Source organism: Primulina huaijiensis, chromosome 1 (assembly GCF_012295235.1).
Source record: "Primulina huaijiensis isolate GDHJ02 chromosome 1, ASM1229523v2, whole genome shotgun sequence".
NCBI classification, from domain to species: domain Eukaryota; kingdom Viridiplantae; phylum Streptophyta; class Magnoliopsida; order Lamiales; family Gesneriaceae; genus Primulina; species Primulina huaijiensis.
The window spans coordinates 21,138,115-21,150,210 of NC_133306.1; the positions used below are offsets into that span (position 1 = coordinate 21,138,115).

Consider the following 12,096-nt stretch of genomic DNA (forward strand, 5'->3'; position numbering starts at 1 on the left):
TTGGGATTGCCTTGTGGGCCTTTTATTAGTGGACTTTATATACTGAGGTCTGGGGAAATATGTTTTTACACGAGCTCGACCATCATATCTGTTAGATTGAAAATGTATCGATTTTGGTGATAACAACGGTCAAGTTGTTCATGAGTCCATTTGTTATTTTTTTGTATTGTAAGTGTCTTGCTGGATGCTATAGTTCAAGCCGGACAACCTTGTATTCAAGACATTTTGCTGGAGTTAGGACTGCACAAGAAAGCTCAAGCTACAGATTTATCTCTAGGAAGCACACCAAGACAAATTGCGTACATACCAACCCAAATTTTTTTAGAAAATCATCAGATCAATCAATACATATTATCTGACATCTTCAGTTGTTTAAGAATGTCTCATAATCTCTCATGAATCAAATTCTCGTAAGTTGTTATTTGTCATTTTTTATACATGACAATGTACATTTATTGTGACGTACTATGAAGAAAAATGAGACCAAAGACAACTTATTTTTATGTCGAATATTAGTACAAGTATTTGTTTTGTTCAAGATCTGACTGTTGAAGGAGTTTGCATAAGATCGAAAAGACTACTGAAACATTCACAACCCGTCTTATCAAGGATTTTGTTCACTCTTTACTGTTCTATATTCAAGTTGATCCATAGCACATACATATTATTAATGATCAACTTGTGATGTCTTACAAAATCTAGTTGTTCAAACTACATGTTAAAGAATCGTGTTTGTATTTCTCCGGACCTATGATTCAATAAACATTTTGTGATCGTATTTGTGTAGAAGAGATACTAAGAGTTTTATTATATGCATTTGATAATTTTTAGTAAAGACGAGTTGTTACAAATTATTGTAAAACGAAAGTCTTTTAAGCCATGATTGGTATACTAGAATGAAATAAGATAAGAATGGAATAAACTTTGGAATGAAATGAGAATATACAAAGAATTATAGTTTTATTCAATTCAAATGATTGGTACCAAAAAAAATGAAACATGAATAAAATGAAATTAATTTTAATTGTCAAATAATTTCTTAATTACATTTCAAAATACTAACAAAGTATTCATTTTTGTTTTCACGTGTACTTTATCCACTGGTATTTCATTGAGTTGCTAAACTTTGGAATAATTTTTATGTAGAACACTGAACGGTGCAGAAAATCAAGCAATACAAACATCAAAACCTATCAAATGGGAAACCTTCCTAGAAGTTTACATCTGATATCAAGAATCATGTTTCATGTTTCTTACATGGTTCAAAGCATATTACCTACATTCACGATCTTGTCAATTAGCAGCTGCTGAATTTGTCCATTTCCGGCCCCGGCACCATTCTACACGGAATGTGAGTTTTGTGGTGTGGTTAAGGATATTACTGTATGTTTCTTCCATCACACGAAACGATCACTGGTTGTTTTGTCACCTGCACCACTATTTGAGCACGAAATAAGTCCGTGTTTGAGCCAAAGTAAAAAACGATATGCGAGTCAAGAGATGAACAAACCTCTTGCGTTTGCTTTTCTGGGAAGTAGATGATGAAGGATTGGTGTGCCAATTCCTTTTCCTTTGGTTGATGAACCAATTGTTAATCTGTTTAAGTTGCAAACCGGTTTCCTGCACCAGTCTTGCCTTGTCTTCCTCCTAAACAAATGTATCACGAATTTAGACGATGATGTGAAAGTTGGTTGTAGAAAGGAGCTGTCATAGCAATTTAGCGTCTTCTTACAGTTGGATAAGGCCACTTAGAATGTGATTGCCACCAGTTTTTCAAGACAGATGTGGTGTCACCCGGAAGTTTTCCAGCACGTCTTTTGCGTAATATTTCTTCTCTGATGTCCACAATCTTCTCCTTATAACCCTATGAAGAAGAAAAATGATAATCAATTATAATCACGTGAATGTGTGCTATAAAGCACTATCATCTGATCAAGTTTACATCTTTGATCTCTAACCTGTTTAAGCTCATGCTTGAGTTCTATTCTCACTCGTTCCATCAAGGATCTCTCGCTCTCAGTGGGTACAAGAGGACCAAATCCCAGGCTGTCTGGCCCGTCTAGACTTTCGTCAAACAAATTAGTTTCACTATCAGCCTGATCTTCATCATCATCAGACATGGTTGCTCCCGAACCTTCACCCGGTGCTACCCCTGTCAACAAATGTTTAAGTGCATCAGCCTGATATACGTGGAAACTTGCATCCATAAAATTAGATGGGACACTAGTAACCGCACTAAACTATACAATCACATCTGTGGAAGGGGAAATGAGATAGCATACACAAGAAAGATTATTATTGCTTCAACATGGCTGATCAAGAAAAGCAACTTAATATCAAGAAAAGCAACTTAATGGAAGGTAGGATTGTCCGGTTGAGCTGATGTTTGTGGGGTATATAGGAAACAATATGCTGCAAATATATTTGAATGTGAAGTATATTCAATGGGAAATGGTTGATTTGATGTGACTCGTTCAAATTCAATGATTTGCAGAGGGTAATCAAAGGAGTGGTGGTTTGACTTAAAGAATAAATGTTATTCCTCTACCCGCAACTGTTGGCTCGAGTGCTAAGAAGTTTCAGTTCCTTTGAATAAATTCTTGGGCCACGATCAACTTCAGACTAGTCGCATTTAATTACGACTATGGATGTTCAACAGTTAAAACTCCATGGCAATGCTGGTACAGATGAGACACTATGATCGACATGCGACGTTCGATAGGAAACATGAGAGTTTAGAAGTAAATGATCACCTGTCAAACTTTGCAAAGATTGCTCTAGCTCCCAACAAGCCATCACTGCTTCCATTGCATGAACCCGAACATGCTGCTGCAGTTGTTCTTTGAAGGATGAGAGTAACAGAACGTAATGCGTCTACACGAGAATGATAAACAAATAAAGATTTCACTCATTAATGTGACATTATAACTGCAATAAATAGAAAATATCATCTAAAATCTAATCATTGATGGAACAGTGGATGCTTAGATTATGTTCATTTCAGTTCAATCAAGTCTATTTTAGGCCTTCTCTCAATTTCTTACATGTAGGTTGGAGCTCGCACAACTATTAGCACAACTAATAGAAGTAGAAGATTGCTTTAATTTGAAAATATTTTTAAAATTCAGATTCAAGTGATATCTTTATTGGGTAATATTTAGAACTCGTTGTAAATGTTAATATAAACTTTTAATATTGTCTGTCTGTGATATCCATCGTAATTATTAATAAAAGAGTTTAAATTAAGATCAAATTCTTGGTCTCACATGCAACAGTAGTAATAACACGAATATATCAAACATGGATTCTCTACATATTTTTCGAGATATACTAACGACAGAGGGAGGGGAGCTCTATCTATAAGGAGCTCCCCCTACTTGAAAACGCATTACATTTTCCTTCTTTGAATTTGCAGGCCCTCATTTTGGATTCAAAACGGAGGCAAATACATGGTAACTACCCAAGTTTGTAAAGAGGTAATGTGGATTCAAAAGTCGTTGAAAAAGCTCTGGCCAAACAAGAAAATGATTTCTTCACTTTATGACAGTTTGAGCACCTTGCATATAGCAAAGAATCCAACTTTTCATTCCAAAACTAAATACACTGGAGTCCAGTTTCAGTTTGTTTTAGAAGTGGTGGGGGAAGGAAATGAGGTTATAAAGGATAACTTAGCTCATGTTTCGAACTTTGGACGACCAAGTTAATCCATGCGGATGAGTTCAAATAATGTACATTCTCAGGTGGCCAAGCATAGATATAAGCGGCCGTGAATAACAAGATTAAAAAGATTATGTATCCTCAATCTAATCTTCAGGTGACAGAAGCAGCCCCTCAAATCCATTGGTATACATTTGGTTCAAAATTTGATTGAAGGATTTGAAATCCTTTATATATTTTTTTCCTACAATTTCAAATCCACTACTCGGCTCGGTATTTTTTGAAATCCACTCACAAATTCAAATCCATCACTAAAAAAAACACAATCTTAAGTTTAATTTGAAATTCCCATATGGCTAAAATATTCAAAAATAAAATAAAATAAATTAATTAATCTATTCGAAGGTACTTGCAGAACTCCATCAACAAAGAGATTCTTGGAAGCACTAAAAAAATAGAGTTTCAATTATTAGTGTACACAGCACAACAGGATTCCTCTTTGATGCGACAACAAGATATTCCGATAGAGGAGAATTCCAAAAGGTATTCCATCAACAACAGAGGTAGAAATGGCAAAGGGGTCCAAAACCAAACAAAAAAAAGTCTAAAAATTTATGTTATTGAAATCAACTTTCCTCTTTCTTTCTTTTTCATAATTTACACGAACGTAAAATATATTAAAATTTTTTAGAATATGGCGATCTATGTATATGAGCCAAATTCACCTAGTTCTTGTAATAAAAGTGAATTTTTCACAACCATATTAACTAAATTATATAATTTATGGCATTAGCGATTAACTAGTTCTTGCAGTTGCATACCACCAATGAAAGTAGGCATACATGTTCGTTGGCACATAGAACAAGAAAAGTAGTACAGAAGAATCATCAAGGGAGATCCAAAAATTCCTAAAAATTTAATCTTGGAAACTAGAAGACCAAAATTTTCAGCCTAAAGCAATTTGGTTACAGACCATAACATAATCCACCGGATAAGCGCAAAAGAACACATTTAATTCATATTCATGGAGATATACAGACACGACATTAATGGACAGAAGTTATAGATATGTTTGGTACCATGAAGTGGTCGAGGTCTTTATCATCGAGGGGATGACCATGCCCGAGAACAGAATACTTAGCCACCACCTGCTGAGACTGAGCAAGCTGAGCGTCAATCCTCGGCAGCTGGTCCACCGGCGTGGCTATGCGGAGGCAGGCCACGTGCGCCGACAACAGCTGCTCGTACAACGGGTGGCTGAGGATATCCGCCTTGCACTTCTCTCTCTCCCAGTTGGTATTATTCCCGTTGCTGTTGCTGTTGCTGTTATCCCCTCCGCCGCTTTCTTGGTGGTGATCGTTGTTGTCCGGCGGGGTAGGGGGGCTTGGTTGACTTTGGGTCGTTAGCCAGTGGTGGGGGTGATGGAGCCAGGTGTTGGTTGCGGCGACTGCAGGTTGAGATGGCTGCGGCTTGTCGTCTGGCGAGTGGTGGTGATCGGGGAGGATGGAACGGAAGAGGGAGGCGGAGGCGGCCGGGTAGTGGAGAGGCATTTCTTGGGAGAGGTGGTGGTGGTCCTGAAATGCCATGTGCGTCGTGATCGATGCTCCGCTGCCTCCTATACCCAACAGTTTTTTATAATACAAATATATACACACACACACACACAGCGGCTGCCTCCTCCTCCTGCTGCTATCGAAGATTTTCAGAGAGAGAACGGGTGTGTGTGACTGTGTTTCTCAATCTCAATAGAAGAAGTGTATGGACGTTNACAAAATAAATTCATGGACGCATATTAATTAAGATGGAAAATACATTATCCTATCCATTTCATTCTCCGATCTCACTTTGCTCTTGATAGGGAGGATATTCTCCAACTTTATATGGAGTATATATATTGTGTGCGGTTTCACGAGTCTTTATCTGTGAGACGAGTCAACCATACCGATATTTACAATAAAAAATAACATTTTTAGCATAAAAAGTAATATTTTTTCATGAATGACCCAAAGAAAATATATATCTCACAAAATACGATCCGTGAGATCGTCTCACACAAGTTTTTGCAGTTTATATGTAATAATATACATAAATAATTTTTTATATATATAACCAAACTCACATTTAATAAATAAAATAAAAAGTCAACAAATATTAGGAGGAACGAATTATTGCACTTAAATTATGTGACAAGTTTAACAAGATGCAAGTTGATTGGGGGAGGGGGGGACCTTTTTATTTGCAGCATTTCTGGTTATTAAAATTGGTGCGATAGCCGATATGTGGTCCATTATGATCACTTGCGTGTAGAATTTTATTTTGCCTTTTATTATTCATGCAATTTGGAAAGATCAGTTCTTTCAATTTGTTTGATATCACTTTTATTCAAAAAAATCAAGGGGTTTACCCAAAGGTTAAAACAAAAACTCGTGTAAGATGTTCTCACGTGTCGTATTCTGTGAGACGGATCTCTTATTTGGATCATCTATGAAAAAGTATTACTTTTTATGTTAAGAGTATTATTTTTTATTGTAAATATCGTTAGGATTGAGCCGTCTCACAGATAAATATTTGTGAGATCGTCGCACAAAAAATCTACTCAAGGTTAAATGTGAGGATGAGAGACATTGAATTCAAATCTCATCTGAATATTTTGGATCTAGTTTATGTTATATTGGTTTAATGATTAGGGTGGAATGCATAAAACTTATAAAGCTTTTGCTTGATTTGTACATTGATTTTCCTTCGAAAACGAAGAAATCCTTGAATTTTTGTCGGCTTTAGTTTTTAGCCTTCGTCTAATCAGAGTTTTTCGAAGAAAAAAAGAACATTCTGGTAGTAGATGAATCAAAATAACTAAAATTTAGATTTTGTTGTACTAATACAACAAATTAAAAAGTTTGTGGACTTAAAAAAACCCGTTATTAGACTAAGAAAATTATTTTTTCTTGAAAATAAATATAATTGATTATTTTTATGTATATAACTTGTTAACCTAATATATAAAATAAGCCTAATTGAATTAGGAGAGTTCGTTGGATGAACGGCAAGAAAAACATAAAATAAATTAATTAATTAATACCCTTAATTAATAATCACACCTTTCTTCTCATGCAAAATTATATGATACATAAATAAATAATTGTCCATGTTTTCTAAAAAGATGGCGGAATATGACAAAACTTGATGATTGATTGGATTTTGCTTTATTCATTTATTATATTTTTTTGATGTATAAACTTTATTTTCATTATATTATATTATATAATTAATTGTATATTAATTATTTCTCAAAAAATGAGGAAAAAGAAAAAAGCGTGAGGCGTGTATGAATATGACTGTTTGATTGACGTTTCTAGGAAACTTTCTAGTGTTCATCTACATGAATTATTTTGCTGACGAGAGACAATCCTCGTCTTTTATATAATATAATAATTTAAATTTTTTATATGCATTATTATTATTTACTTTTTTGTTCACCATTTGATTGATAAAAAACAATAATAAGTTTGGGTCATTGACCAAATATCAATAAATAAATATGTTTTCAGTTTATGTTAGATCTATTTTTTTTTCCTGCAATTTCAGATTAACACAAAAAATATTTTTGTATTCTCTTAGCTCACATGTGTTTTTCGGATGAAATTCAGTACAAAATATTGAAAATATCAGTTTTTTGAGTATCTAAACATGTATAACAAATTTTTATATTAATGACACATCTTTTTTAATAAAACTTCGGTACAAATCTTTGAAAAACTGTTATTAATATGTGATATTTGATTACTAAATGTTTCAGGTCTGACACTAATATATGATTTATGAGTAACCAAATATGTATAATAAATTTCGATATTAATAACACATGTTTTTTCCGGATGAAAATTAGTAAAAAAAACATTAAAATTTTGGTACTAATATATGATGTTTCAGTATAAACTATTTCAGATGAGATATTAATATATGATATTTGAGTATATATTCAAGTATAGAAAATAATGATATTAATATAGTTGTTCTAATTTTATACTCAAAATTTTATATTTTCTATCAGATCTAAAACAATTTGTTATGCAATATCATCTATATGTTCCAGATTTTTAATGTTTTGTCACGAATTCTATACAAAAAATAATTGAGGGTCCAAAGAGCGCAAAAACATTTATTTTGAATCAGAGTCTACATGTAGAGAAAGTATCGATCAATAGATACTGAACAATGAACATATTTAACTATTTTATTAGAGTTTAAAAACAAATCTCTCAGAGATTTCATTATCATTTCAGATTTATTTACCAAACAACATGAGAACTTTTGGCATAATCTAGCAGAATTGTTATTGAAATGTCTCAAATATTCCAGAAATTCATCAAAATTCCCTTCAAATTCAAAGTTTGCTACTATAAGAGGATGGCTTTGCCTAAAATTATCTGTTACCGACATCATAAGTTTAAGAATAGATCTCCGGTTTGTATATNGAACGATTGTACAAATCCATATATAAAAAAAACTAAAATCAATATATCAACAACTAATGCTATACTTAAATGTTAATAATAGTAAATGATATCAAAGTCAAGACGAAATCTCCATCAAAATGAGCGTGGAGTTTTTGAGTATATAATTATTGAAATTGAAATATATAGAATTCGAAAATATCAAACAAGGATTTCAATATGTAAGAAGAACATAGATTCTATGAAGAGATAAGAGCATCAGGGCATCTCTAGCCTTTACACAAAATGATGTTTTAACACCATTTTGGCCAAAATAACGCAGCCTCCACCTCTGCGTGCATCAATTTGGTGCAGAGGTACTTTTTATTTTTTTAATTTTTTTTGTTTTAATTATTATAAATATGTATTAATTTTATTATTTATTTTTAAATATAAATATTATTTAAATAATAATAAAATATTTATTTTATTATTTTAATAATGAGATACTAAACATAAAAAATTAAAAATAATAATTATTGATTTTTTAAATATTTATTTATGTTAATTATTAATAATTAACGAATAATTTGATTTAATGATTTATAAATAATATAAATAAAAGAAATATTTCGAGAATATCTTTTTTGGTGTAAAATTTGAAGTGAATGAGTTGGAGATCGATGTTGTATTTAGTGCAAAAATCAAATTATTTTAGTGTAAAATTTACACCAAAATAGATTTTGTGATTAGAAATATTTAAAACCTAAAAAAATGAGAGAGACAGGCGGATAAAATTAAAAGCAAAGCCCGACACTGACCTAAAGGACCACCAACACCCCCATCGGAGCACGCGCCGTGATTAACTGATTATCGACCCACGCCTTTTTACATTCTAACTAACCTTTTTAAAAAAACAAATTACATTATTTTATTTTTCAAATATTACAAATTTCTATATATAAAAAAATTTAAATTTAATATATATATATATTTCAGATATTTATTTCATGGAAAATAAAAGATTTCTTTCGAGGACCTGTCTGAACAGTGCATGTGTCACTTTCTTCGTCGACTGTATGACTCTGAGCACATTGTTTCTGGAGCCGGCGGCGGCGGCCGGTGCTGGTTCACGGCGGTTGGACCCCGCCACTGCTAATTTTTCTTAATTCTGGATCGGCCCCCTACCTACGAAAGTGGATATTATTACGGATATATATAAAAATATATATTTTTTCTTTTGAAACAAAACAAATCAGTACTGTCTCGGACACAACAATCAATGGGCCATGTTTCCGGGTCAACTCGAATTTATATATACGATTTTTGAATTTTAATATTATCGAATTTTAATTTTAATCCGATGTATTTTATTTTTTAATTTAGTTTTTTGTTAACGTAAAGTGACATTAATATATTGTAGAGGAAAAAAATACTTAAAAAAGTCAAAATTTGAAAAATATATGATTTAGATAAGTCCTAAAACTAAATTGCATGTCACTCTTAACTTTTAGGTGCGATATTGTTAATTTATTTTTTGCTCACCGTATTCACTAAATCATTTTTTAAATGCAATAATATTAATTGGATTGTTTCTTCGACATAACTGATATAGTATTTTTGATATTTTTAAATTCTGTAACTACAATAAATTAATTAACTATATAATTAGAAATAATTGTTGAATTGAATTTAGTATTTGTAATTTAGACGGCACAAAAATTTTCATGAGATTGTTTCACAAGTCAATTTTGTGATGCAAATCTCCAACCCGACTCGGTTTCATGAAAAATTATTATATTTTATGTTAAAAATATTAATTTTTATCTTAAATATAAATCGAGTTACTCTTTATTTGAAAATTAATAATTAATATTGTCTCACGATATACTTATTCGATAACAACTAGTTTTAGATATCATTGAACTAGTTACTGTCCACGTTTGCAATCATCAAAATCAGAACCAAACAAACCCCACCTGGCATCGCCCGTGGCAAATTTAGCTGTCGTATTTTATCTACATTAAAATAGATATTCAAATACAATGTTAGATATTAAAAAAACCATAAATCAATATTATCACGCAATAACTTACTTTATATAATTTCACAATTCATATCAAAATCCAATACTTATATATGAATCGCGTAATAAAAATCATTAATATAGACAATTTTGAAAAGAAAGAAAAAAGAATAACTGAACCGTCAGATTAAAAAATTATTGCGTTGAGACATTATGCAAGGCAATTTTTTTTAAAAAAAAAAACGAAAAACACATTGTATAAAATTAATTGCATTTAAAACATTATGGTTTTTTTAAAGAAATCAAGAAAAAAATATTAATAGCCCACAAATATATATATTTTTACGAGTTTTAAATCTTTTAGACTTATCACAAGAGAAAAATATATCTTGAACGTATTTCAAATAAATCATAATTATTTATCGAACGGATGACCAAGCCAAACCTGATGTGTAACATCTGATCACCCTTCCAATTTGCTCTTTTTTAATATACTTATTTTTAGGTAAAATGAGCATATTATTTGAGACATGCATGCAGAATTCAAAATTTTTTTTTTTTCATTTGAAAAAGAATATATTGGAGTCGATCTTAAGATTATTTGGTCAGTTTTCATACCAAAGTGTAACAGTTTCGTTTTATTTTCACATTTGCCCGTCATGAACAGCTTTACACAGAGCTACTTGTTTTGGTCATTCAGGTTTTTAAAAAAGATAGTACAAAGTCAACAGTAATTACAGGAAACTTTACTACAAGAACCTACGCGACTGTAATGAAATAACCATTCATATTTTGGAATTTAAATCCAAGTGATCGATCTGTAGTTTGATTTTTAATCAACAAATGTCATAATGACATTTCCAGAGAATATATTGAGTTATTTGAAATCAAATAATGTATGAACAAGCTGTGAAAGAACAGGAGAGGGTTGTACAAAGAAACCTGTTTGGCAAAATTCGGCGGAGGGACCATTTGCTGTCCACTCGACTCATCCAATATCCCTAACACAACATAACATGGACTTCGTATCATTTTCCTCCGATTTTAATCTTTTTCAGAAATTTTCTACTCTATTTTGTTTTATGAAAAGGCCCTTTTAAGGAATTATTGTGTTCGACAGATACTAAAAGTAATAAAAATATCAGAATAAGAGTAAAAGTAGTAAATTTGTGTTTTGTCAGAATTAAATGTTGTGCGAGATGTTACAACATCTCGGACAACATCTTCATGCAGCGTAAACTTTTTATAGCACAAATTGACTTGAAATAAATAGATGGACAAGATTAAATATGCACGAGCATAAATACTTGTGCGGTGCCTTATGGCAAAAATTAATCACTAGAAAACCAAATCGTTTACACAAAAACCTATCACTAGTGATCTCCACGAAAATCAATTTCCTCGACACTTTGAGAAAACAAATGCTTTATAAAATAACCAACAATAATAAAACGTAAACAAGAAAGCAAAAACGTAAGCCCAAAAGCAAAATCAACGAAACACGATCTTCAGTCAACTTCGTTACGGATGTTGTCTGAAGATGTTGGCAACATTCAAGGCAACACCCGATATCTGCACTCTTCAAATTAGCAACGCCTTTTTAGAATTATTTCTCTGACATCCCACGACGTGCACAAGTGCATGTATATGTGTATGATCAAGAGGGAAGTGAACACCACAAAAATCTCCCACTAAAAACTCCCACGAAAATCTCCATGAAAAATAACTCTTCTCTCTTCACTTCCTCTATTTTCTTCTCCCACGAAAACTCCTAAGCACACACAACAATGTCCTTGTTTCTCTTATTTATAGACTTCATCTCTCCTAGAGTTTATCTCCACAAGGAAACCTACAAGATATGGTAAACAAGAATTCTATTAAGAATAAGATATCATATCATACAAATTATTATCATAAATACCATATCTAGAAAATCTTTATAATATCTAGAAAGATAAAACCCAATATTCCACATAATCT

The 12,096-nt window shown here is 32.0% G+C and overlaps 1 protein-coding gene across 2 annotated transcripts; it reads right to left on the reverse strand.

Annotated features, from left to right (window-relative positions):
• Window positions 1-1,116: 1,116 nt before the first annotated feature.
• On the reverse strand, window positions 1,117-5,410 carry LOC140984006 (homeobox protein knotted-1-like LET12). Of its 2 annotated transcripts, none has more exons than XM_073451157.1 (6): window positions 4,737-5,410; window positions 2,754-2,874; window positions 1,959-2,152; window positions 1,733-1,864; window positions 1,511-1,647; window positions 1,117-1,429 (listed from the first exon to the last, which is right to left on the reverse strand). In XM_073451157.1, exons 1-6 carry the CDS (start codon window positions 5,241-5,243, stop codon window positions 1,426-1,428), a joined length of 1,095 nt encoding a protein of 364 aa, XP_073307258.1. In that variant the 5' UTR covers window positions 5,244-5,410; the 3' UTR covers window positions 1,117-1,425. The 2 variants fall into 2 exon arrangements, with proteins under 2 accessions (XP_073307258.1, XP_073307250.1); XM_073451149.1 differs by having other exon boundaries at window positions 1,117-1,437.
• Between the last annotated feature and the right edge of the window lie 6,686 nt (window positions 5,411-12,096).

Excerpts from the sequence above, each read along its gene's own strand:
- LOC140984006 (XM_073451149.1), bottom strand. The coding sequence starts at position 5,243 with ATGGCATTTCAGGACCACCACCACCTCTCCCAAGAAATGCCTCTCCAC. Across the intron at positions 1,865-1,958 it reads TCAAGCATGAGCTTAAACAG|GGTTATAAGGAGAAGATTGT; the intron begins GTTAGAGATCAA and ends TCTTCTTCATAG. Across the intron at positions 1,438-1,510 it reads CAGAAAAGCAAACGCAAGAG|TGGTGCAGGTGACAAAACAA; the intron begins GTTTGTTCATCT and ends GTGCTCAAATAG.